Source organism: Zea mays, chromosome 5 (genome assembly GCF_902167145.1).
Source record: "Zea mays cultivar B73 chromosome 5, Zm-B73-REFERENCE-NAM-5.0, whole genome shotgun sequence".
NCBI classification, from domain to species: domain Eukaryota; kingdom Viridiplantae; phylum Streptophyta; class Magnoliopsida; order Poales; family Poaceae; genus Zea; species Zea mays.
In genome coordinates this window covers 90246613-90273749 of record NC_050100.1, presented here as the reverse complement: position 1 = coordinate 90273749, position 27137 = coordinate 90246613, and the positions used below count along the sequence as shown (strand labels likewise).

Sequence of the window (27137 nt, the reverse complement as noted above, 5' to 3'; positions counted from 1 at the left end):
CAGCAGCGACCATGAGCCACCAGCCACATGAAGAACTTGCATTTTCCAGGCGCCCAGGCCTTCCAAATCCTCTCCCAGGGGTTAAAATTTGTTGATCCAAAAAAGAAACCAGTGTATGCCGATTTGGTGGAATAAAGACCTGAGCTAGAGAGTAGCCATATGTGCTTATCCTCATGATCCTGTTGTAAATCCCAGTGAGCGGTGAGATCCCAAACTTTGAAGAATTCAGATAGAACATTAAGGGTGATAGCACCTCGAATGTCCTGCACCCATTCCCTTGTTGTGAGAGCATTGTGGACACTCCTCTTTTTAGCCCTAGAAGAGACCGTCTTGACCAGGTGAGGGGCCAACTGACAGAGACTCTGACCATCAATCCATTTATCAGTCCAAAACAAAGTGTTTTTACCGTTGCCCACCACCGAGGAAACCGCTGCCGAGAAGAAGGCCTTCACTGAAGGGTGAGCTTTTATATTAAAGGAAGCCCAAGGCCGGTCAGGATCAGTTTTTTGCAGCCAGAGCCAGCGCAGCCTAAGAGCCCAATTCATTTTTTGCAGGTCCGAATGCCCAACCCCCCAAGCTTTTTTGGTCTAGTAACCTTGCTCCAGGCTACCATACAATGACCTCCCAAAGCATTCTTCCTTCCTCTCCACAAGAAACTTCTTCTGATTTTGTCAATTGCTTTAATCATCCAAGTAGGTAGATCCATGGCCATAGTTAAATAAATAGTCATTGACGACAAGACTGCCTGGACAAGGATCAATCTTCCAGCTTTGGTTAACAGATCAGCTTTCCAGCTGGGAAGACGACCCGCAATTTTATCAATGAGCGGTTGGAGGTGCTGTTTCCCAAGCCTCTTCAAGGAAAGAGGCACCCCTATCTTGGCATTCACAGTTATCTATATATTAATATTATGTATTTATACTCCCTCTATTTCAAATTATAGGTTGTTTTGGCTTTTCTAGTAGACATAGCATATATCTAGGCGTATATCTAGGTGCTCAGCCTTCTATAGCTATATTGCTTACCTCAGCCGGTGATGAGTTCAATATGTGATGTTTTGCGGGGACCAAAGGCTTGACCCGTCTTTCAGACCTAGCTTTTGTGTTCAAACCCGGCTAGGAGGTGGTTTTTACCTCTTGTTGTTGTGTGTGCGTGTGTGAGTGGTGTGTTAGGTCTTTGTATATATTGTTTTCTTCTTTTCTTCTTCTAATGGAATTATCGCAGCTCTCCTGCGTGTTCGAGAAAAAAAAAGAAAGTTGAAACAACGTATAATTTGGGATGGCACCACGGAGGTAGCACTATGCAACATAATTTAGTTTGGGTTGATTGAGTCAAGGATATTCGAGTGTGGTGTTTGTCATTGCTAAGCTTGGTTCTTGTGGTTGCTACTATTCCTCTAGTACTGACTGCCAGTGTCCCTATTCTTGACTTCTGATATCCTATGTTCTGTCGTCCTGTTACAATATGTCATGCTCTATCGTTAATGCTAGATAAAATATGAAATTTTGAAACGACTGAATCTGTGTTCCACAAGCCAGTAAGATACAAAATGTTCACCTTTTTAGGTTTCCTCTAGCTGCTAGCTGGATTTGCCGAGGCAGTTTTTGACTCTTTATTTCATCATGTAAATGGACAGGTCTTTTGTTTTTGGTCCTTGGATCACACTTTATATTGTTGATTATGCGTTCTTACTGTTGACTATCACTAGGACTAACAATCTATCAACAATACGTTGCAGGTGATGGCACGATCCTCTCCTAATGACAAACTTCTCCTAGTAAAAGCTCTTAAGAAAATAGGCCATGTTGTAGCTGTTACTGGTGATGGAACGAATGATGCTCCTGCATTGCATGAGGTACATTCAATTTGGGAGTTCATATTTTAAATGAATACAAGAATTCAACATGCATGTGATTATATGAAGCACTATTTGGTAATACAGCACTTCTAACATGTTGAGGTTTCTTCCCCTTCTCAATCTTATCATTATTCCCACTTATCAGGCAGATATTGGTCTTTCTATGGGCATCCAAGGAACAGAAGTAGCCAAAGAGAGCTCAGACATAATAATTCTGGATGACAATTTTTCTTCTGTTGTGAAGGTTTGGCCTATTTTTAGAATCTAAGGATCTTGATAATACGCGCACATGCCTAATACAACGTTGTCTTACATGTTCTTTATCTTTTATATTCTAGGTGGTTCGCTGGGGTCGCTCTGTTTATGCAAATATCCAAAAGTTTATTCAGTTCCAGCTTACCGTAAATGTTGCAGCTCTTGTCATCAATGTTGTTGCTGCTGTTTCCTCAGGAAATGTTCCTCTAAATGCTGTTCAGGTTTGGATAAACATATGTAGTATGATTTTTTAAATAATCACTGCTATATTAAATAACATCTATTCGTCTGTATTGGTATTTTAAGTTTTTAACCCAAGAGGGCTCTTGTTCCTTCTACGTACAGTTTGCTCAAACCCAAGAGGGCTAGCAAATTATGCCGAAATTGCCTAGCAAAAACACAATTAGGAGGATATGCTGCACTGTCTCCTTGGTCACAAATAATACATTGCTTGGAACGGGGAGATCTCTGGGATAACCTGCCTGCAGTCCAGTACTTATCTCTAGTCACCACCCATAAAAAAATCTTGCATTTGGTTTGGTCCATGGAAAGAGGATTGGATCACCCTGATAACTGCACTTTCTGTCAATGATAAGTACTGTGACAGTATTGCCAACTTGCCACGGACCAAACCAAGTTGTTAATGAACAAAGTGTAGTTAAAGTATTAAGCTTCTATTTGAAAGTTGGACACCAACAAATATTAGCTTCCTTTTGTTTTTTATACAGCTTCTCTGGGTTAATCTCATCATGGACACACTCGGTGCTCTTGCTTTGGCTACTGAACCACCAACAGATCAACTTATGAGGCGGCCACCAGTTGGACGGAGGTTAGAAGTCTTTTTATTTTGAATCATTATTATGAGTGTGATTGATTGCCTCCACTAGGCCTAGCCTGCATGCAGCATAACCTAATCCACCATAAATATGTGCAATATTTTTTTGTTTGGTTGTCCTCTGCACTTGCAAACATAAAGTAAGAATGCTTTCGGTTGGTTACATCATGTTGCATTGCATGTGTTCACCTCCATCTTCTAGTATAGGTGAGGGAGGCAAGAAAATTCTACTCCCTCTGTTCCAATTTATATTACGTTTGACCTTTTTTTGCCAACTTTGACAGCAAAAAAAACCAAAGCCATACTTTTTTTTTCTGAAATGCATAGGAGAACTGCAGTAAATATATTAAGAGGATAGAAATAGAAGGTCTAAAATAGACCATACTTAAAGTATATTATATGCTAAAAGATATCACAATAAAAATTAATAATAATTATGAATTTTTTGAATAAGATGAACCGGTCAAACTTGGTATGGTGTTATATGCCCAAATCAACATCATCAACAACCAACAAGGACCAAACAACGAAGGGTCCCTTTGCATCGAAGAGCACATCCAAAGAACCAACGAGGGGTGCGAAGGCCATAACAGAGGCTCTGTCCAGGAGCGGAGACCATATCACATCTGTCATGGATATCATGGCTTCTCGAAGTTTCAACATCCGTAAATTTTCCAACAAGTTTACAAGCCTCTTCACATTTGGTGATGAAGTCTTTCTCAGGTCTTCCCATCAAACCGATGTTGAAGGGGGGACTCCACACCTTAAGTCCCTTGGGTGGCATTTCACGTTGTTGGACCTCGCCAATTGTCTAACCGTGGCTCAGTGGCCATATCCCGCACACCAAAAATTCCTCAACTAAATTCCTGCCGCTGCTATTGATGGATGCCCGGTGGAATGCGACTTCATCCCGATCACCCTCCACCTCGTATCGGGGAAGCGAAGTGTACCAGTGAGGCACCATCTCACTCGCCTTCGGCCAACAAATGGTGTCCTCGCCCTCGTCAACCTTCATGGAAAACCCACATTTTCGTCCAGTTGCGGCCCCTCCGGTTTTTAGCACATGACACTAGCTCAATGATGGCCGTCGAGGTATTCCCGATCTTTGGAGTGAACATGCAGCTCCCAAACTGAATAATCCTCCCGTCGACGATCTTCTTTTGCCACTGCAGACAATAGTGTTTTGTGAAGATCTCAACGAATGGCTCACCTTCATACTTTATCGTAGCCCAAACATATTTCTTGAGGGCCACGATGGCGTTCGGGGTAAGCTGGTGTAGCTGCACATCAAACCTTGACAAAACTTCAGCCACAAACTTGTGGCATTACTGAGCCTTTTATGGGATGGTGGGAGAAGATTGACAAAAGTTCTGGAGATATGGCTATGAGGGGTCTCAATTATCTTATTGCCTTGGGTGCCTGGATTCTTTGGAATCACCGGAATAGAATTTTCTTTGATGGATTATCTCCTAGTGTTTCCGCAGCTCTCTGTAAGGCAAGGGAGGAAGAACATTTGTGGGAAATGGCGGGAGCTAAGGGTCTCTCCTTTCTTGCAGCCACCACTCGTGTCTCTTAGCTGCTTGTTGTAGGGTTGTAATTGTTTCTTCTAAGATCATGGATAGTTTCCTATTTCTTGTTTTAAACCTCCTTAGGAGGGTATTCTTGTACCGGGGTCCATTTTGGACCATCTTTTTCTTCTTAATATAATGATGTGTAGTTCTCTTGCTCGTTCGAGAAAAAAAACTTGTGGCATGACAACCGAAGTACGACCACAAAAAACACTTTGAAGACCATGACTTCGCCTTGTGGCTCCGGTTTGGTCTTCAACCCGGGGGCACGTCTAGCCACGCAACAAAGTGATGCAGTTGCTCCATCTCTGTGACGCAACCCTCCCTGATACGTGAACGCTAAAAAACATACGACTCCCCTCCCACATCGTTCCGCCTCCTCGAGGAGCCCTCAACTGGTGACATTGCGGTAGACGACACAACCTCCAAGGACGACGAACCGACCGTCAGAATAGTGTCCATCGACGTGGCACAACCAGATTGCTGCTAGAACTCAACGAAAAGGATGACGGCATCACATATCGGTGGTGTGATTGAACTATTTGCTTGATGCGCGCTAGTGTGGGCAAGGCTTCAGTTCGAGCTATACGACAAAAATGGCGACATGCACAAGCAGCGTGTGCGAGGAAGACAACAATAGTGAAAGTGAAATGCGTAACCCAAACCCTAACCGAGCGACACCTTGTATAGGTCAAAAAACCCAAAAATAAAAACAATGATGACAAAACTCAATCAACCAAATCAATCAGCCAGCCAATGGTCACAAAGATATCGCTCCCTGAAATTGCTCACCAATGATCGAGGGTAGTGTTTGAACTAGCACCTAGTCTTCGGGATTGACTCATCAAGTTGAGCCTTGCCCTTGGGGGCTACTGTTGGGGAAAAGGTCGAACGGGACCTCGATCATCGGTCCAGCCGACTCTGCCTAATCAATCGTCAGTTTTCGCTCCTATGAGCACAGGGTTCGTGGGTCACGAGGGCTACCAAGGAGACTTTGCCTCGTGGGGGATAGACCCTTCAATATGACACACCAAACCTACGATCACTACCTTTATGTTGAAGGCTGCGAAGGCCACGATGAGGTCTCTGCTCTGGGTGAAGAATGTGACAGTAAATAGGCGGACTCCATCAACGACGTCAACCATCTGAACGATCGATCGAAAGACGTGGAAGCGCTATCGAACACCTCGCCGATTAGCAAGTCGAAGACTTAGACCTCGTCACTCGGGCATCACACATGGTCCCTGTCGGAGGCTTCAAAGACTTCCCCCACTTGGAGGGTCGATGAACAACGTCGAGGCTACAACAGCGTTGGGCCCCTCTTGCTATGGAAGGCCTACCTGTCGGTAGCAAATATGCCCCAATTCTAGTGTGGGTATGTAATTAGGTGTTTGTAACATGAGGTCTGTAACCGCCCCTAACAACACTGTTGTACAAGATATTCTTAGAATGCAGCAGGTAGCCGAGAGCAAGCCCGTACTTTAGGGGGTGGCCCGTTGGTCACCCTATTAATACCCTCAGCTGGACAGGGTGACGAGATGATTGAGACATTTGAGAACCACTGTTCTGCATTTGTCGTGTTGTAACACTCTTGCCATCTCCTTTGTTCGGGCCCCTCTGTCAGGATACAACACAAGTCAAGATTGCGAGAACAAAATGGTGGAAATTGAAAGGGGAGATGACAAAAGACTTCAAGGAAAGGGTCATCAAAGAGGGCAATTGGAAGGAATACGACACAAATAACATGTGGAGAAGATGACAACTTGCATTCGGAAGATAGAGAAGTATATAAAGTAGCAAAGAAGACAACAAAGCGAGCTATAAGTGTGGCAAAGGATTGGTCGTATGAGGATCTTTACCAACGTTTGATTACAAAGGAGAGAAGGACATATAGGATGGCTAGGGTCCGTGAGAGAAGACATGGGATTTCAACTAAGTTAAGTGCATTAAGAATAAAATGGAGCACCTCTTGGTGAAGGAGGATTGGATCAGACATGGATGGCGGGGACATTTTGTCAAATTGTTCAATGGAAAGAATGGGACACGCTCTTTTAGTTGGGTGACTCTTTTGATGACACCAATAGGCGCTTTGTGTGTAGGATTCAAGAATCTAAGGTTAGAGAGGCATTAAAAAGGATGAAAGGGTTAGGGCGATGGGCCCGGATGGTATCTAATTGAGGCATGGAGATGCCTTGGGTACATCTATAGTATTTCTAACCAAGTTGTTCAATCATATCTTTCGGCCGAACAAGATGTGTGAAAAGTGGAGAAGTATATCGTTATCGATCTATAAGAATAGAGATACTCAAAATTGTACCAATTATGGAGGAATTAAGTTGATGAGTCATACTATGAAGCTATTTGCGAGAGTTATCGAGCATGCTCTGAGAGGAATAACGAGGATCTCTATGAACCAATGTGGTTTCATGGCCGAAAGACCAATCATGGAAGTCATTTTTTTATTAAGACAAGTGATGGAGCAGTGTAGGGAGCAGAAGGACCTACACATGGTTTTTAACTTTTTATTGACTTGGAGAAGGCTTATCACAAAATAACAAGGAATGTTATGTGGTGGGTTTTGGACAGACATAAAGTTCCAACGAAGTACGTTGGACTCGTTAAGGACATGTACAATGATGTTGTGACTAGTGTTCGAACAAGTGATGGTGACACATATGACTTCTATATTAGAGTAGGACTACATCAATGGTCAACTTTGAGACCTTATCTTTTTGCCTTGGTGATGGATAAGGTCACAAGTGATATACAAGACGATATTCTTTGGTATATGCTTTTTGCGAAGACCAACGGAGACAACTAGAGGCATTGGTGTGTAGTGGGATCCTAAGGCATGATGGCAATGGGAACAGAGGCAGGTGAGGGCCGAAGTTGATGCTGAAGTGTATAAGTGGATTGACTACCTTCTCCCATAAGTTTAATCTTTTGGGTTGAACTAATTAGTGCGTCCACTCTAACATGATATCAAAGCTAGAGGTCTCGAGTTCGAATCCTGACAGAGGCTTTATTTGTGCTTCTACCCATTTATTTCCATGTTTGCACCTTTCTCTCTGGCTGTGTTTGTGCCTTTCTCTCTGGTTACACGTGAGTGGGAGTGTTGAAGTGTATAAGTGGATTGACTACCTTCTCCCATAAGCTTAAGCTTTTGGGTTGAACTGGTTAGTGTGTCCACTCTAACAGTTGACATGTGTGATATCCTGGCCCCTGGGATGAGATATCCTGGCCCAAGCCTTAATAGAATTAATAGAGTATTCATATCAATAAGGTGCACCTTCTTTTTCGGAAGCCTATCTTGAAAGAATCAAGCGTGCTTGGCTTGGAGCAATTTCGAATGGGTGACCGACCGGGAAGTTTTCTCGGGTGCGCATGAGTGAGGACAAAGCGCCACAAAAGACTCGTGTTGGTTGTGGGGACAATATATGATCCTAGAGAGCTGCCAGGAGTAAGTACCGTCGGTCCAGGGATTGGACGGGGTGTTACAAGTGGTATCAGAGCCGACCCTCGCGGTTTCACGGGCGTGTGTGGGCTAGGGGGTTTGGGTATATGGCGTATGACGCATGTAGGCCCAGAGTGGTCACATGACATGGCATATGACGACACTAGACATACAGACGTGGCAAAGAGGGGAGGTTTCTGGATTGAGGTTGACCGACGAGGACGTCGGTCTTCTAAGGGGGGTGGATTGTGATATCTTGGCCCCTGTGATGGGATATCCTGGCCCAAGGCGTAATAGAATTAATAGAGAATTCATACCAATAATGTGCATCTTCTTTTTCGGAAGCCTATCTCGAAAGAACCTCCAAGTTAAGCGTGCTTGGCTTGGAGCAATTTCAAATGGGTGATGGACCTGGAAGTTTTCTCGGGTGGGCATGAGTGAGGGCAAAGTGCGCACAAAAGACTCGTGTTGGTCTGTGGGTACAATATATGATCCTAGAGAGCTGCCAGGAGTAAGTACCGCCAGTCCAGGGATTGGACGAGGTGTTACAACATGTAAAGAGATAGTAAAAAGAGACTTGAATGGATGGAATGTATCCAGAGAAATAGCCTTGAATAGGAGTTTATGGGAAACAACTATCCATATGTCTAAACCTTGACCCGTGGTTTCAGTCCAACTTGCTTGGGACTAAAAGTCTTTCTTGGCTCTGCTGTTGTTGTACAATGCCACCTAGTTACTCCTAGGTTAAAAACTCGGCTGAACCACCCTCACGGTATCTCATTAATAGAAGGCAGCAACAACGGTCCCAACCGAGAAACCCCCGAACCCTATCCTCCCATCACTAATGGGCCGATTTAAGTTGCCCACTCTACAAAGGCCCACCCAGGCCCGAGGGTGAAGCATAGCTGAGTTGTAGCCTGAGAGCGGATGATGAACAACGAGGGGATTTTTTCTGTGCAGGGTCAGTTTTTTTTCCGAAAGCGCAGGAGAGCTGCACATCATTTAATTAGAGAAGAAAGGGTCCAAAATGGACCAAGGTACAGAGCCCTGAATAGGCCAAATAAAAACACCCAAACACACACCACATCCTCCCCCAACAAAATTAGGCCATGTGTATATTAAGCGTGACCTCAAGGCCTAAACTCTGAAGATGTTTAGCTCCAGCCTTAATCCAACACCCCATCTCATCAATAAAGACGCATGGGTGAAGCATAGCTGAGTCGTAGCCTGAGAGTGGATGATGAACAACGAGGGGATTTTTTCTGTGCAGGGTCAGGTTTTTTTTTCCGAAAGCACAAGAGAGCTGCACATCATTTAATTAGAGAAGAAAGGGTCCAAAATGGACCAAGGTACAGAGCGCTGAACAGGCCAAATAAAAACACCCAAACACACCACATCCTCCCCCGACAAAATTAGGCCATGTGTATATTAAGCGTGACCTCAAGGCCTAAACTCTGAAGATGTTTAGCTCCGGCCTTAATCCAACACCCCATCTCATCAATAAAGACGCATCTGATAGTGCTCAGCGAAGAGTTCTCTCAATTGAAGACTGCCTTGTTATGGTGAATCCATAAACACCAGGCCCCCAAAATGATGACGCTGTTCATACCCTTTCTCTTGCTTTTATGAATCTTCTTACTTACTTTCCGCCACCAATCGGCAAAGGAGATCTCATGATCTCATCTCTAGACGGAGAGAGATTACCAAAACCCAGGGTCAGGGTTTGAACCTGTGACTTGGTGACAGGTACCCTGCCGTCTTCACCACTAGGATATTACCCCATCTGCTAGTTACTCCTAGGTTGCTTGAGTTTTTTTAATGACGTGTTTATTGTTATTACTTATTTGTCACTTGTATTTTTTATTACTTGTTACTAGTTCATCAGGGTCTGTATAACCTTTTACTGAGCATCACCTTTTAGCTTGACATATATCTTTCTTAAGGCTATACTATGTCTGCATTGAAAATGTGATTTCCTGGTGAAGGAAGCACATCACCCAAGAAATAGCATATTCTTTATATGATTTCATTTTAGATTAAGTTAAAACTAAAGATCCATGACGTTTTTTCATAATTGTTTGTTGTATATGCTTAAATGGCTAACATTCTTGTGCATTTGATGTAGAGAACCTCTTGTGACTAATATCATGTGGAGAAACTTGTTTATTCAGGTACTGAGATCCTGCCAGATGTTTCCTAACTTTAAACTGTGACTGAACTACTTTTTGCTGAATATTGATGTTTATGTAACCACAGGCTGTCTTTCAAGTTGCTGTTCTTCTGACTCTCAACTTTAGGGGTCGGGATCTTTTGCATTTGACTCATGACACACTAGGACACTCTAGTAAAGTGAAAAATACACTTATATTCAACACATTTGTATTGTGCCAGGTAATAAATTTTTGGACAACTGATTTCTTTTATTCTTAGATTTGTCTTCATTAGAAGCATGTAATATACTCCCTCCGTTTGTCGCGTTTTAGTTCAAAAGTGAACTAACGGGTGACAAATATATGAGAACGGAGGTAGTAATATGTAATTAACCACTAGCATATGTGTAAACCATTCTTGGAATTGATGAACCCTGAATTCTTGACTTCACATTTCCCAATAGGTGTTTAATGAGGTCAATTCTCGTAAACCAGAAGAACTGAACATCTTTTCCGGAGTTTCAAGAAATCATCTTTTCTTGGCAGTAGTGAGCATAACTGTTGTGATGCAGGTATGAAGGGGTTGTAGATAGTTTTAGCAATAAATTCAGGATTATAAGGACATAACACCTGCTGGCATGCCTTGTTTACATCAGGTGATAATTATTGAGTTCCTCGGGAAATTTACATCAACAGTGAGACTCAACTGGAAGCTTTGGCTTGTTTCTGTAGTTATTGCTTTTCTAAGGTAAGATACCTTTTCCACTTTAAGAACCTTGATTGTTTTGTAGGTGTAAGCTATGTTTTCTTAAATAATTTGATTGAGAGATCTAATAGCCTCCTGAACTTGTGGGCAACATCCATCCGAACAGGCGACCTCCATATATACAACATCAAACATCCTATTCCTGAACTTGTACCACCAGTTACATTTTAATTTTGGACCCAGTGTTGCTGGTGGTTTTGCTTATGTTGGCGGGTGATATCCCTATTGTGTATTATTATGATGAGAACAATTTGTAGCTATAACTTCATGTCAGATTCGTTTAAATAAAAGTTTGTGTCAGGGAGGACGATTGGGTCAAACCGCAGCACCCTAGTCTCTTCCCTTCTGTGGAGTCCACTACATTCTTCTCTTTCCTCTTTTCACACAATGATATTGCTGTCCTGATCCACAGGCTGCGGTCATATATCTTGGCAGTGGTGGCTTCTGTCATTTTAGTTTCGTATAATTTCTAGGATTATTTGATTGTCTAATTATTTATCTGCTAGCTGTTTGAATTTAAACAGATGAGCTTTAATTTCTGATAGGTATCCTAGAGGGTTGATTGTAGCTTGCTTGTAATTAACTATTGCCTGGCTATGCAGTTGGCCCTTGGCTTTTGTTGGAAAATTCATTCCAGTTCCGAGGACTGAATTGAAGGATCTCATTGTAAGGTGTTGGCCTAAACGTAAGGATCTCACATTCTCATCTAGTCTTTTTTTTTGGTTAGGTATTGGGACTGTAGTGCATCTGCATGAGCTGCAGTTTGCTTCTTACGTTGCTTGTTTATTGGAACAGCCATTATTGTATACTTGATGAATATATGTAACCTTCTTTGGACCCCTTAATGTGCAGGTGGCGAGAGTGCAGCACAACAGACTCAGGATGACAGAATGGAAGTACCAGTGTGAAGCTGTTCTTGAGCAACTTCTCGAAATTATCAGGTGTTAGTGTTGGTGCACATAGATGGTGTTGGCTAATTTTGGGTGCTGATTTTTCTAACCATCCTACCTTGTTGCCTGGCTATGAATTCTATGGCTGTAGTCAGCAATCGGGGAGGTAAACCTCTGCTGACTCGTGATCTAGAATTTGAACACTGTAAACAAAATATGTTTATTGTAGCCTAACGAAGGTCAGGACCTCCAGTGGTTTATTGCACAAGTTGTGCAGTCGGTCCCAGAATCATTTGGGGAAGGCGCTATAAACAGTTTTTCTTGGCAGGAGTGGAGTGTAGCTCCTTTTCGCTAATATCATTTTTACTTTTAGATGCAATCAAGAACATTTTGTCAAACACTCTAATAGTAATTGGCTGATTTTGTTAGAGTTGCCTTTGCTATGCCATAATTGTATTTCAGAAATTGACTGGTGGTATGTATTGCGAGTGTAAATCCACTATTATTGGCGGTATGTGATAACAAAAATATTTATGGTGCCCTAAGATAAGCAAATTCTGATGGTGACCATCATTGATGTGATACAAGGGGGGGGGGGGGGGGGGGGGGTAGCTGTGAGCACATGGTACGGCCATACATATTCCCAAGAGGAGCTATGTTTTTTTATAAAGGAAATTTTTACTGTTTGTGTTTTATATAAAGGAAACTTTTATTATTTTTCAAAAACAATACGGTTACGTTGAGTTGATATAAAGCTTCGAAAACAACATGCCTAAGCATGTCACAGGGGCGAAGTATCAAATGCAACCTTTTGCAAAAGTACCAAGGTAAGGCATGCAATGCGTGCAAATTGTCTCTCGATTTGTTTAGGGGGGACGTGCCTAAGCATGTCGCGGAGCCAATAAGTAGGGCACATGGTGGTCATCCATGCTTCCCCGGCCCGGAGGAAATCATGATGCCTGCTTTCCCTGGACGAGATGCACAGCGGACTTTTTCATTAGTGGAAACAGTCGACGAGAAGCCTGGTGGAGCTAATGGGAACCGCGGAGAGGGATCGGCTCAATAGGGTACTGACTTAACCTTGGTGAACTCACTGAAATGGAGTACTAATTTACAAGGCCTTGGATCCTGTAACACACCGGATGCTGTTGTGCCGTGTGTGCCCCCACCTCACCTGGCAGAAAGAGCTCTGGACAATGCATGGTGTGCCACCATGCATCATCATGGAGAGGTAGCTGCCGCCTGCAGGAGTGCAGAACCAACCATGCATCAGCCCGTTGGAGCAACTGGCAGAGCCACAGAGGAATGGAGGCAGATCGTGTACAGCGGCTGCTCTGCGGTTGTCTTGAATCAAACATTTTAATCTTTGACTACTGTATATTCACTATATTTTATAGCAAAAGGTAGCGACCGAAGGTTTATTTAGACTGTCGATACCCAAAACGACTTGTTTCACAAAATCGGAGTACGTATGCCCATAGATTCTACCTCTATGAATGCTCATAAACAGGAAAACAAACTGATAACTGGAGATTGATTGTCATATCACCGTAAACACCTTGTTGTTGATTTGTGCATTGCTTAAATTCAAAATTGATGTCATATCCACACCCGACGAATCCCTCCTTTTAGCTTTCTGCGGTTAACCCCCACCCCAAAGACCGCCACCTCCCGATGGCGCCCCTCCCTGACTCCTTCGGTCCTTCTCTTCCGGTCATGCCCTTAGCATGGCTATGTGTCTTACTAGTCGTGTTCTTACAACAAGTATAATAGCTGGCCGTAAGCCGATTAAATGCTGACATAGAAGAAAGAGAGGAGGAGCGGGATACAAACTAATAGCTAGCTTAATTATACACGGGAGCCAGGAATTTTGTGAAAGAGACAAGTGAAACATATATTAATTGTAAAAGGCTAACTCTATATATATCGGCTATAAGATAGACTACAAAGGTCCTTATAGCCAGCAGTTGACTATATTATTAAACTTACTCTTAGCATGACCATGTTTGTCAATGAGGAGAAATAAAAGAAGGTAGGAAAGAGGATGGCAAATAGGTCGTATGCATCATTCTATACCGATTGTTTTTATTTTAGCACATTTTTTTAAATTTCACGTTTAGACCCCTATATGAATTAATGTCGTTTTTGGACCCTTTGCTCGACGCGTGGCGCCGAGGTAACACATCTCAGCGCCAAAGGCTGTGGCACCGAGATAACTGTCGTGATGGCCAGTAATGGCTGACGCGACGCCGACGTGCCCCTTAGCTTGGCACCACAGATCTTGGCGCCGAGCTAGGATTTAGGTTCAGGCGTCGTCTCTCCTTTCTCCATTCTCAGTCCAAGCCCACCGATCGAACCGCTGCCCGCCTACCGGCTGTGCCTCACCGGCCCGACCGGCGCCACCCGCCTGCGCCCCACCCAGGCTAGCCAGCGCCCGACCGTCGCACCGCCGGTCGTGGATGTTTCTGCCCTCCCTGACTGACTAGGACACGACAGGAGGTTACAGATGGGCTTCTGGAGTGTTGGCCTTCCTCTGTAGGCAACTTTTGCGAGGTCTGTCGTCGATCATCGAGGTCCACGAGCTTAGGAGGTTGTGTGTACCTACTCCAGCTGTGGATGTGGTCACACATACCCGTCGGTCGTTCGAGAGAGTTCGCTCCTCATGAGTGGTTCGTCATAGCCGGGCACTGACTACGGCCGTCGGCTCCCTACCGCTGGGACCAGGTCTATGAGCCATTCGCACGACACTAACGTGCCTACGTGGAGTACTCAAACGAGAAATGATTTTAACTTATAAATACAAGTCTTTCACAAACTATCTACCAAACTGTAGCCATCATATGAACCATTATTCCTAGGAATCATAACTAATAGAAATATGAGCAATAATCAAAACTAATTAATCGAAACCATACAACGCAATATACGTAACAAATGAATCAGTGAGACAACATACCTTGGTTTTCAAAGTTTTTCAACTCGAATACGAAGATTGGAGCACCTCTGGGCGGTATGGAAGAAGATTGAAACGTAGGATTCAAATGGCTGGACACAGCTCTCGACCAGAAAACGACCGATTTATAGGTCTTCCTAGCTCGACGCAAAGATCTGTAATGCCTAGCTCGCACCAAGATCTATGGTGTCGAGCTAGGTGCCACGTCGTCGCCGCGTCAGCACTCGCGTGCCAGCGGGTCAGGGTGCTCGACGCCATAGGCTATGGCTTTGAGCTGTGTTATCTCAGCGTCGAACAAAGGGTCCAGACACATAAATAAGTCGTCTAGGGGTCATTCTATGTTTCATTGAATTTGAGGGTTTTAGTTTTGATGATTTTTTTCATAGAGTTTAGTTAAAAAACAAAAACCCTTAAAAGTAGAATAAGCTCTCGAATAAAAAGGAAGGATCTTATTTTGAGAGGGAGTTGCATGCTCCTACCACTAATAAAACAAAACAAGTTGTAAATGCGAGTGTCCACCGAGACATGATTGATCGAGCCTGGATTTACATGTTTTGCTACCACAAAAACCTAACCATGCATGCGACTGAGATAAACTGATAGAATGTTAGTGTGTGTATATATAATTGTCTTGAGATTACTCAGAATGTTCGTGTGCTTGCCACCAACTGACCCGCGCTCGCTTGACGCTTGCGGCTTGCTCTTTAATTTGTCGCTCTGCTTGGTTCAGTGGATACTCATCGATCTGGTCCCCGGAAATGATAAACACTGCTGTCTGTATACTCCACACGGACAACGACAAAATTGATGAGATGCATCCATGCATGGACGGATGGACCTGACATATATATAGTGACAAGGAACGAAGCAAAGATGGATGGCTTGGGAGTTTCCAGATAGACACATGAACACGGACGCGTCGCGCTCCATTGTTCATCGGATTCTGCATGCATGCAGATGCCGACGACTCACGCACGAGCTACTAGCCTGGCGGCAGGAATTCAGGGTCCCCCGTACGGCCCGATGTGCGTGCATTCACTCGCCTTCACCTCGTCGTCGCTTCCGTCAGGCGCAACAGTGCACCGTCGGTGGTCGGCGCGCGAATGCGCGATGGCCGGTTGAATTGGAACGAATGCACGCGCAGGTAGCTGCATGTCCAGTAGGGATGAAAACGGGACGAATATAACCGGATATAGAATCATCCTGTATCCTACCGTAATGTATTTCTCTCGGATACGGAACCAGATACGGGTAGTTAAGATTCGAGACGGATACAGGACGGGACCGGGTAATAATCCGGACGGGTAAGAAACGGATAATGGATACTACTCGGGTAGGTACCGGATAATTGTCGGGTAGTTCATCCGATGATATTAATTGTCCAACCATCCATAAGTTATAGATCAGATGTAAGAAAGGAAACCGGTAAACACTACACGACGGTTCACTTACAGCGACCTACGGTTGGTTGCTAAAACGGCCTTCAGCGACCTACGGTTGGTCGCTAAAAACTTTTAGCGACCCATAAGGATGGTCGCTGTAAGTGCCGTCGCTAAAGGCTTTAGCGACCGACATCTCTTTAGCGACCGACCGTCCGTTGTTAATATTGTATATTTAGCGACCAACTGTGGGTTGTTGTACTATAGATTTAGCAACCAATCGTGAGTCGTTATACTATACATTTAGCAACCAACAGAAAGTTGCCCCTAGTTATAGTCGTTAATAATGATAATATATCATTAATTAGCATTAACAACTGTTATATATATACAAAAGCATCACAAATCACCAATTTTTATACACATAATCACATAGATATACAAATTTAATTAGTATTGCACAATGATAGATCCACATACATAAACCATCAACAGGCACCACAACAAAATCATTCACAAAACCTACACATGTTATTATGTTTTGCACATATTTGCAAACACTTTACAAAATCATTCACAAAAGTACTAACGTTTCAAGTGATTCGCAAAAGCTTTCACAAAAGCACTCCAACTTCTTGTATCCTTTTGTTTTAAGGCACAAGCTTGTAGGGGTTGTGATGTCGCCACTTACTTGATGCTAACAAGACATTTCCTTCACCAAAGCCATCTTCAACACTTCGCCCATAAAAAAGATCAATTGTCATTTTCAATTGCATGTCTGCAAGACAAGTGATAATTGCAATAAGTAAATTATAATCTACATTTATATAATCTAGACTACCAAACAGCTACATATAGACATATAGTAGACTACCAAACAACTACATCTATCCTCCACAAGCCGGTCAGGTAATCCTCAAGGACATGGCCAGTGACCCCCAGCCCTAAGGGGAGCGATGGCCCCAGGCGGTCAGGTAGCAGGCGCCCAGCTGATCACCTTTCAAAGGGAATAACATCCCTAGGTGGCGTCGGGCAGGTGTCTAGCCGGCCAGGCGACCGCCGCTCTCATCCCCCATCTGTTGGTATGCTAGCTGCTGCAGTGAGCCAATGAGGTACAGGATGTTCTATGGTCTAGAACTTCAGTTCATGTTCATCCCACTTTGATTGCCAATTCCAATTTTTTGGCATGAATAATTGATTCTAAATTGCTACATAGAGTGGCATTTGTTTACATCCATGGAAGATAAAAAAAATACTAAAGTGCCTTTTGTCCACAAGAAACACTATGTTATATGTCATCCCGATCATTTTAAATGTATCCTATTATTTCTATTCATCATTACATCTATTAAGTTGTTTATTTAGTTTATGACTGATAAAAATTTCTACCTTTCAATTATTTAGCCCCCCTTTGATCCACTTATAGATCCGTCAAAGGGTATTGTGAATATTCTGGTAATTAAACTAGCACACCGACATACAACTAAACAGTAATGAAAATAAAAGCAAAATGATAAGAACACTAAACATGGTACATGACTGAACTGAACATCATGATCCAACAAAAGTAACAATTCGCAATGAAGGATCCAACTATGGCCCTACACTATACCACAAAGCCAAGGGTATGCTACTCTGATTAAGCAGATGCATTCCTTATTGCTCCATAACAAGAAACAACTGTCGCTATGCAACCGACTACAAGGTTCCAGCCCAGCACTATACCGAAATAAAGTTTGAAAATATACTATATATTGGACACTGCCATCACCATCCTCACCGTCGTTACAACCAGTAGCATCGGCTAATTCTTCCTGGATTTCAGTTCTCCAATCCGTTCCTCTGTAGCCTTCAGAGCATCGCCGAATTTGCTTATGATCTAAGAGGGCAATCAGGCTGTCAGTCTCATGATGGTTAGATGATTGTATCAGTAAGGCAAAAAGTGACTGTAAAATGGTCTTACTTCTTCGACTTCATTGGGAGTCATGATCAGCGGGGGTGACAGCATGATGTTGTCCCCAGCCACCCTGATGAGCATCCCACGCTTCTCGCACTCCGTGCCAAATATCGAACCAACACCTGGAGTTACCAGTCGTAATAAAATCAATATACTGTCACCATTAATCAACTCGGCAAGGTTTCTTCTAACTCTGGGGATAGTGACAAATTTTGCCTCGACATGCTACGCTAATTCATAACATTAAGTTAACTCTTCAGAGAACAATTTTGGGCCGCCTTAAAGTTGGATTACTTCTGAAATGTTTGAAAAGGGGACATGAGATCAATAAAACAACGAACCCCATTCAGCTGGAAATGGATCATTTGGAGATTTGTTGTCGACAAATTCAGTTCCAAGTATCAGTCCCAGACCGCGTATCTGTATGGAGGAGCAACCAATGTATCAGTATAAACAAGAAGAAAGGATCCTCTGAAGTATGTAAAAGTAAGAATTTTCTCATTTAGATGTGCACCTCCCCAACAATTGGGCTGCCTAAGAAGGCCTTGATTCCCTCCTGGAACCTTGGAGCAATTTTGTTAACGTGTTCTACAATATTCCTTTCCCTAACGACCATTATATGAAGGATTAATCAGACACATATATACAGAATAGATTTACCATGATGGGATTAGATTTACCAAGTTTATTGCTCTGAGAATAGTTTACATCCGTTATTTCTGGGCTAACGAGAATTGCTCCAATTGGCATATATGCAGAAGAAAGAGCCTACTAGGGGGAAAAGTGCATTAAGTTCACCATTAATTTTATAAAGAAGTTCTCTTGTAATTAATAAGTATTTTATATTGAACTAACCTTGGCTATGGAAACAAGATCTGGTTTAATATTATACATATCACATCCAAACATTGTCCCTAGTCTTCCAAATGCAGTAATGACCTAAAACAAGATGTTGACTTAGTAAATTCTCGACCTCTCCTCCACGAACAAGCCGTGACGCAGAGACCTAATGGAATCACGTAAGAAGCAGAACAATATGCCACTAGTTGAAGAAACAATCAAATCAAACCAAAGTGGAGATCTTTACAAATTAATTCGAGATAATAACTAGGCAAACCACTATACCATAGTTTCATTCAATAGGATGGGAGAGCAGGCGATTCGAGCTGTTGATTGGGAATCTCAACGAGCTGCTCACCTGCAGATTGGAATTGGATCGATGGATGGACCGCGGACGCCCGCACGCCGATTGGATCTCCTCCTCCTTGGACGGCTGCTAACTGGGTTGGGATGGGACAGGAGCCTTCCTCGCCACAGCCGCCGTGCCGTGCTGCTCCTCTTCTCCGAGACGCTGGGAGCCTCGATTGGAGACGTCTGGAAGACGGGAGGTGGAGAGGTATGACGTGACGGAGTTTCATCGTCGAACTCCACCGGCGCGCTGAACCTTCAGCTCGGCCTGCAGGAGGACGCTGGGAGCTTCGGCTGTGGCGGGGCAGGAACGCGCTCGCGACAACAAACGGCGGCTGCCCTAGGTTTAGGTGGCGACCGGTTAGGGTTAGGGGAGTGCGGCTGGGCTTTAATGGGCCGATTTGGTTAGGTTTTGTTTTTTTTCTTTTTTTATTTCCTTTTCTAAATTTGAAATATATTTTTAAATAACCCTAAAATTTATAGTAATTAAACCAAAATTATTTATAAATAAAATATTAATTTTGTGTTAATAATTATTATATTTTTTATTTACTAGGATTTTCATTTAAGAAGAAATGTTATTCAATAACCAAAAATCAATCATGGGCAATAAAAAAATTATTCCAAATGCAAATACATAACAAACACTTAAAAGAAAATTCATTACCATAAATATCTTTAATAACTAAATGCATTATTTTTATTTTATGATTTTTATGGTGTTACAGTTTTCTTTTCCATAATTCTTTTTTTCTTTTCTACAATTCTTTTTTTTCTTTACTACAATTTAGCTATCAATGTTTACTTGTTTTAATTAATTTTTAGTCACTAACATCTATAGGTACGTTCAGGCTATAAGATTTGATAGTGATCCTTGCTCTATAGCGACCCACCGCTAGTCCCCGACAACATCTATAGCGACCAACCATAAGTTGTTACATTTCTAGACTTTTAGCGACCAATCGACCGTTGCTATAAAAGGATTTAGCGACTGACCGTCGGTCCCTAACCTTTAGCAACCAACAGTTGGTACCTAATAAGGGTCGCTAAAGATCAACCGTCGTGTAGTGAAAATTGACATCATGCAGTTCAAAGTTGCTTATCGCAAGGACATTATAGAACCAACACCGCAATATTTAAAATTCATAAAATATTCTAGTTTCACTAAAAATTGCAAATAAGTTACAAAAACTAATAAACATTTTATATGAAGATAACTCAAGTCCTCGTATGAAAATGATAAAGTGAAGTACTGATTATGTTGAAACTTGGATACTTACACTAATTTCACATGTAACTCATACAAATAAGTGAAAGTGAAAGGAAAGAAACGTGGACATCTTATAGATCTTATGATCCAAATATTTTTTATGGTTACATATGGACATATGTTGTATCTCCGTAAAATTTCACGATTTTTAGGCTATTTATGTATTATTAATTTCTTGTCATAGAAAATTATCAAAATACAATTAAATTATTAAATATTGTTTAAACAAAAAATTGATGTATTACAAAGTCATAGATCTCTTCAAGCTCTACAATTTTCATATAAACTTTATCTTCATCCGATTTCATATTCATCCGATTTCATATGTAAAAGTTATGATTTTATAACTCTATTATGTAGAAAAAGAAAAAACGGGTACCCAAATTCCGGGTACCCATATCCGACCCGAGATTTTCGGGTACTGCCCGGGTATTAGTGATTCCGTATCCTACCCGTATCCGAGGTTCAATATCCGGGTAATACCCGTATCCGTCCCGACAAACAAAATACCTGTATCCGTATCCGTAATTACGTCCCGTTTTGGTAACCGTATCCGATACCTGTTCCGGGTACCCGTCCCGTTTTCATCCCTAATGTCCAGCAGGCCAGGGTTCGGCCGGCCGGCGAGTACGGAGTAGTTGTAGTTGCCTGCTAATCGGTAGCTCCGGCGGTCGCTTTCAACCGTATTGAAGCCAGCCTTGCTTGGTACCAATCGGTTTGTTAAGACGGTCAGCTAAGAGTTTACTCTCTCTATCTCTATATTCAAACTTTACTTAGTATAGTCTACAATACAGAACAATATTTTAGGTGACCATATAAATGAACGGTTGGAAACGTCTTAGGTCATATACCAATCGGATGTGTCGGGAATGGGGTACCCAAAAGTAAGCCCACAACCATCTTCTGGCCCATTAACCGACCAACTCCCTACCAAGCAACCCTGCGAGATGGAGCGACCAACCAACTTTCCTCTAAGCAACCCTGCATGGCGGAGTGGCCGAGCAACTCTCCACCGAGCAACCCCGCGAGGCGGCCGACCAACTCCGAACCAGCCAACCCTGCAAGGCGAAGGACCCAGCCCAATGTTGTTGACCCGCGACAACATCCGACAAGACATGTCATCACCAACCCACGTCCAGACATACGTGCAGGACACCAAAGGAGCACTGGGAGGTCACTATCAAGCACGATCGGACACCTCCACGTACGACCTCAGATGTGCCCCCACTAACTTGTGGGGTCAGTCAACCTCAGTCGCAAGGGGACCTTAGCCACAGAGTACAAACAGTGGCCCACATATAAGGGAAGACCTGACGATGTGCCATGCCAAGCTTATGCCAACGTATGTGGGCAGGTGATGTGGGGCTCATGACGACAGACAGAGCTGCGCTGCGCACGATTGCGTCATGGGCTGACCCATTTGACCCACCACACACTTCTACGAAGACACCAACGAAGGACTCACTACAGGGTCCCGTATGGTAGGCAGGCAGGACAATACGCCATATCGACAGTACGGCTATGCATGGCCCTACGGACGATATCGGGAATTCTACCTCAACCCGTGGTGGCAGAGCGCCCCCTTACGAATAGCAAACAAGTCCCTGTTGTAAGGTCTACCCTTGAACTATAAAAGGGTAGGCCCTCCTCCTTCTCAAAACACACGCACAAGCTATAACACTATTCAGACAATACTACGATCAACACTACACTGTACTAGGGCACAAGCATGAACTAGTATAACCTACCGTCTCACAACCCCTCTCTTCGAATCCCTGCGATTCACCATTCGGAGTGAATCCGCGCTAGCTCTCCCCTCCGAACACAAATTCTATTGTCCTCTGGTTTCTGAAACCATGATAGTTGGCGCGCCATGTAGGGGACCATTAGTGTGCCAAAAGGCACTCATCACTCCAATGGCTCGCTCACCAGCACTCACCAGTGGCGATACTTTCGCTGTAGGGAGCCACTTCATGTTCGGCTTTCTTGACTTTCTTGCCACCGTCGGCGCAGGGACCTCCATCCCTCCAAAAATCCATGGTGGTCATGTCTTTCGTGTAGGTGGAGGGAGTGATGCTCCTCCAGGCTCCGTGCGGGTAAGGCGTGTAGCCTTCTTTTCCTCCTTTGCTCGATGGCATTTCTGGCATGTCACAAAGTTCTCTGCCTCCGCCTGCCTCTTCCACTTCTGCTCCGCCTTTATGGTGGCATTTGCAGGAAGGGCAGAAGGCAAGGCTCCAAAGGTCCAACTCCTGTGAAAACCCAGTCGATTGTTACCACCGGGAAAACCGAGGGAGCAAGAGGAGGCGAGGGAGAAAGTACTCACCAAATTACTCACAACATCTTTTGACAAAGGACAGGGAGACCTTCATCCATCAAGGACCCCGACGACAACGTCGTGATGGCCTTGACCTAATTTTCGATCTCGGTGTCACACCCGGGTTTTAGGGGCACCAACACTACACGACGGTTGATCTTTAGCGACCCTTATTAGGTACCAACTGTTGGTTGCTAAAGGTTAGGGACCGACGGTCAGTCGCTAAATCCTTTTATAGCAACGGTCGATTGGTCGCTAAAAGTCTAGAAATGTAACAACTTATGGTTGGTCGCTATAGATGTTGTCGGGGACTAGCGGTCGGTCGCTATAGAGCAAGGATCACTATCAAATCTTATAGCCTGAACGTACCTATAGATGTTAGTGACTAAAAATTAATTAAAACAAGTAAACATTGATAGCTAAATTGTAGTAAAGAAAAAAACAATTGTAGAAAAGAAAAAAAGAATTATGGAAAAGAAAACTGTAACACCATAAAAATCATAAAATAAAAATAATGCATTTAGTTATTAAAGATATTTATGGTAATGAATTTTCTTTTAAGTGTTTGTTATGTATTTGCATTTGGAATAATTTTTTTATTGCCCATGATTGATTTTTGGTTATTGAATAACATTTCTTCTTAAATGAAAATCCTAGTAAATAAAAAATATAATAATTATTAACACAAAATTAATATTTTATTTATAAATAATTTTGGTTTAATTACTATAAATTTTAGGGTTATTTAAAAATATATTTCAAATTTAGAAAAGGAAATAAAAAAAGAAAAAAAACAAAACCTAACCAAATCGGCCCATTAAAGCCCAGCCGCACTCCCCTAACCCTAACCGGTCGCCACCTAAACCTAGGGCAGCCGCCGTTTGTTGTCGCGAGCGCGTTCCTGCCCCGCCACAGCCGAAGCTCCCAGCGTCCTCCTGCAGGCCGAGCTGAAGGTTCAGCGCGCCGGTGGAGTTCGACGACGAAACTCCGTCACGTCATACCTCTCCACCTCCCGTCTTCCAGACGTCTCCAATCGAGGCTCCCAGCGTCTCGGAGAAGAGGAGCAGCACGACACGGCGGCTGTGGCGAGGAAGGCTCCTGTCCCATCCCAACCCAGTTAGCAGCCGTCCAAGGAGGAGGAGATCCAATCGGCGTGCGGGCGTCCGCGGTCCATCCATCGATCCAATTCCAATCTGCAGGTGAGCAGCTCGTTGAGATTCCCAATCAACAGCTCGAATCGCCTGCTCTCCCATCCTATTGAATGAAACTATGGTATAGTGGTTTGCCTAGTTATTATCTCGAATTAATTTGTAAAGATCTCCACTTTGGTTCGATTTGATTGTTTCTTCAACTAGTGGCATATTGTTCTGCTTCTTACGTGATTCCATTAGGTCTCTGCGTCACGGCTTGTTCGTGGAGGAGAGGTCGAGAATTTACTAAGTCAACATCTTGTTTTAGGTCATTACTGCATTTGGAAGACTAGGGACAATGTTTGGATGTGATATGTATAATATTAAACCAGATCTTGTTTCCATAGCCAAGGTTAGTTCAATATAAAATACTTATTAATTACAAGAGAACTTCTTTATAAAATTAATGGTGAACTTAATGCACTTTTCCCCCTAGTAGGCTCTTTCTTCTGCATATATGCCAATTGGAGCAATTCTCGTTAGCCCAGAAATAACGGATGTAAACTATTCTCAGAGCAATAAACTTGGTAAATCTAATCCCATCATGGTAAATCTATTCTGTATATATGTGTCTGATTAATCCTTCATATAATGGTCGTTAGGGAAAGGAATATTGTAGAACACGTTAACAAAATTGCTCCAAGGTTCCAGGAGGGAATCAAGGCCTTCTTAGGCAGCCCAATTGTTGGGGAGGTGCACATCTAAATGAGAAAATTCTTACTTTTACATACTTCAGAGGATCCTTTCTTCTTGTTTATACTGATACATTGGTTGCTCCTCCATACAGATACGCGGTCTGGGACTGATACTTGGAACTGAATTTGTCGACAACAAATCTCCAAATGATCCATTTCCAGCTGAATGGGGTTCGTTGTTTTATTGATCTCATGTCCCCTTTTCAAACATTTCAGAAGTAATCCAACTTTAAGGCGGCCCAAAATTGTTCTCTGAAGAGTTAACTTAATGTTATGAATTAGCGTAGCATGTCGAGGCAAAATTTGTCACTATCCCCAGAGTTAGAAGAAACCTTGCCGAGTTGATTAATGGTGACAGTATATTGATTTTATTACGACTGGTAACTCCAGGTGTTGGTTCGATATTTGGCACGGAGTGCGAGAAGCGTGGGATGCTCATCAGGGTGGCTGGGGACAGCATCATGCTGTCACCCCCGCTGATCATGACTCCCAATGAAGTCGAAGAAGTAAGACCATTTTACAGTCACTTTTTGCCTTACTGATACAATCATCTAACCATCATGAGACTGACAGCCTGATTGCCCTCTTAGATCATAAGCAAATTCGGCGATGCTCTGAAGGCTACAGAGGAACAGATTGGAGAACTGAAATCCAGGAAGAATTAGCCGATGCTACTGGTTGTAACGACGGTGAGGATGGTGATGGCAGTGTCCAATATATAGTATATTTTCAAACTTTATTTCAGTATAGTGCTGGGCTGGAACCTTGTAGTCGGTTGCATAGCGACAGTTGTTTCTTGTTATGGAGCAATAAGGAATGCATCTGCTTAATCAGAGTAGCATACCCTTGGCTTTGTGGTATAGTGTAGGGCCATAGTTGGATCCTTCATTGCGAATTGTTACTTTTGTTGGATCATGATGTTCAGTTCAGTCATGTACCATGTTTAGTGTTCTTATCATTTTGCTTTTATTTTCATTACTGTTCAGTTGTATGTCGGTGTGCTAGTTTAATTACCAGAATATTCACAATACCCTTTGACGGATCTATAAGTGGATCAAAGGGGGGCTAAATAACTGAAAGGTAGAAATTTTTATCAGTCATAAACTAAATAAACAACTTAATAGATGTAATGATGAATAGAAATAATAGGATACATTTAAAATGATCGGGATGACATATAACATAGTGTTTCTTGTGGACAAAAGGCACTTTAGTATTTTTTTATCTTCCATGGATGTAAACAAATGCCACTCTATGTAGCAATTTAGAATCAATTATTCATGCCAAAAAATTGGAATTGGCAATCAAAGTGGGATGAACATGAACTGAAGTTCTAGACCATAGAACATCCTGTACCTCATTGGCTCACTGCAGCAGCTAGCATACCAACAGATGGGGGATGAGAGCGGCGGTCGCCTGGCCGGCTAGACACCTGCCCGACGCCACCTAGGGATGTTATTCCCTTTGAAAGGTGATCAGCTGGGCGCCTGCTATCTGACCGCCTGGGGCCATCGCTCCCCTTAGGGCTGGGGTCACTGGCCATGTCCTTGAGGATTACCTGACCGGCTTGTGGAGGATAGATGTAGTTGTTTGGTAGTCTACTATATGTCTATATGTAGTTGTTTGGTAGTCTAGATTATATAAATGTAGATTATAATTTACTTATTGCAATTATCACTTGTCTTGCAGACATGCAATTGAAAATGACAATTGATCTTTTTTATGGGCGAAGTGTTGAAGATGGCTTTGGTGAAGGAAATGTCTTGTTAGCATCAAGTAAGTGGCGACATCACAACCCCTACAAGCTTGTGCCTTAAAACAAGAGGATACAAGAAGTTGGAGTGCTTTTGTGAAAGCTTTTGCGAATCACTTGAAACGTTAGTACTTTTGTGAATGATTTTGTAAAGTGTTTGCAAATATGTGCAAAACATAATAACATGTGTAGGTTTTGTGAATGATTTTGTTGTGGTGCCTGTTGATGGTTTATGTATGTGGATCTATCATTGTGCAATACTAATTAAATTTGTATATCTATGTGATTATGTGTATAAAAATTGGTGATTTGTGATGCTTTTGTATATATATAACAGTTGTTAATGCTAATTAATGATATATTATCATTATTAACGACTATAACTAGGGGCAACTTTCTGTTGGTTGCTAAATGTATAGTATAACGACTCACGATTGGTTGCTAAATCTATAGTACAACAACCCACAGTTGGTCGCTAAATATACAATATTAACAACGGACGGTCGGTCGCTAAAGAGATGTCGGTCGCTAAAGCCTTTAGCGACGGCACTTACAGCGACCATCCTTATGGGTCGCTAAAAGTTTTTAGCGACCAACCGTAGGTCGCTGAAGGCCGTTTTAGCAACCAACCGTAGGTCGCTGTAAGTGAACCGTCGTGTAGT

At 42.8% G+C, this 27137-nt stretch overlaps 3 protein-coding genes across 5 annotated transcripts in view; 2 read left to right on the top strand and 1 right to left on the bottom strand.

Annotated features, from left to right (window-relative positions):
- Positions 1 to 12330, top strand: part of LOC103626686 (calcium-transporting ATPase 5, plasma membrane-type) — a 57293-nt gene extending 44963 nt beyond the window's left edge. For all 3 annotated transcript variants that reach the window (XM_020538441.3, XM_008647081.4, XM_008647082.4), the window contains 10 exons: positions 1739 to 1855; positions 2004 to 2102; positions 2197 to 2334; positions 2842 to 2942; positions 10096 to 10141; positions 10227 to 10361; positions 10585 to 10692; positions 10777 to 10868; positions 11489 to 11571; positions 11739 to 12330. In XM_020538441.3, coding sequence (XP_020394030.1) covers positions 1739 to 1855; positions 2004 to 2102; positions 2197 to 2334; positions 2842 to 2942; positions 10096 to 10141; positions 10227 to 10361; positions 10585 to 10692; positions 10777 to 10868; positions 11489 to 11571; positions 11739 to 11794 — 975 coding nt within the window. In that variant the 3' untranslated portion in view covers positions 11795 to 12330. The remainder of the gene's footprint in view (positions 1 to 1738; positions 1856 to 2003; positions 2103 to 2196; positions 2335 to 2841; positions 2943 to 10095; positions 10142 to 10226; positions 10362 to 10584; positions 10693 to 10776; positions 10869 to 11488; positions 11572 to 11738) is intronic.
- Positions 12331 to 16507: 4177 nt separating this feature from the next.
- LOC103626684 (probable gamma-aminobutyrate transaminase 3, mitochondrial) lies at positions 16508 to 22571 on the bottom strand. Its single transcript, XM_020538049.1, has 7 exons — positions 22453 to 22571; positions 19264 to 19509; positions 18580 to 18670; positions 18407 to 18485; positions 18072 to 18187; positions 17889 to 17987; positions 16508 to 16886 (listed from the first exon to the last, which is right to left on the bottom strand). Exons 1-6 carry the CDS (start codon positions 22569 to 22571, stop codon positions 17913 to 17915), a joined length of 726 nt encoding a protein of 241 aa, XP_020393638.1. The 3' UTR covers positions 16508 to 16886; positions 17889 to 17912.
- Positions 22572 to 22654: 83 nt separating this feature from the next.
- LOC103626685 (probable gamma-aminobutyrate transaminase 3, mitochondrial) lies at positions 22655 to 26790 on the top strand. The gene is made up of 7 exons (XM_020538048.1): positions 22655 to 22749; positions 23791 to 24036; positions 24630 to 24720; positions 24815 to 24893; positions 25113 to 25228; positions 25313 to 25411; positions 26412 to 26790. The coding sequence occupies exons 1-6, from the start codon at positions 22655 to 22657 to the stop codon at positions 25385 to 25387; spliced, it is 702 nt and encodes a 233-aa protein (XP_020393637.1). The 3' UTR covers positions 25388 to 25411; positions 26412 to 26790.
- Positions 26791 to 27137: the final 347 nt, after the last annotated feature.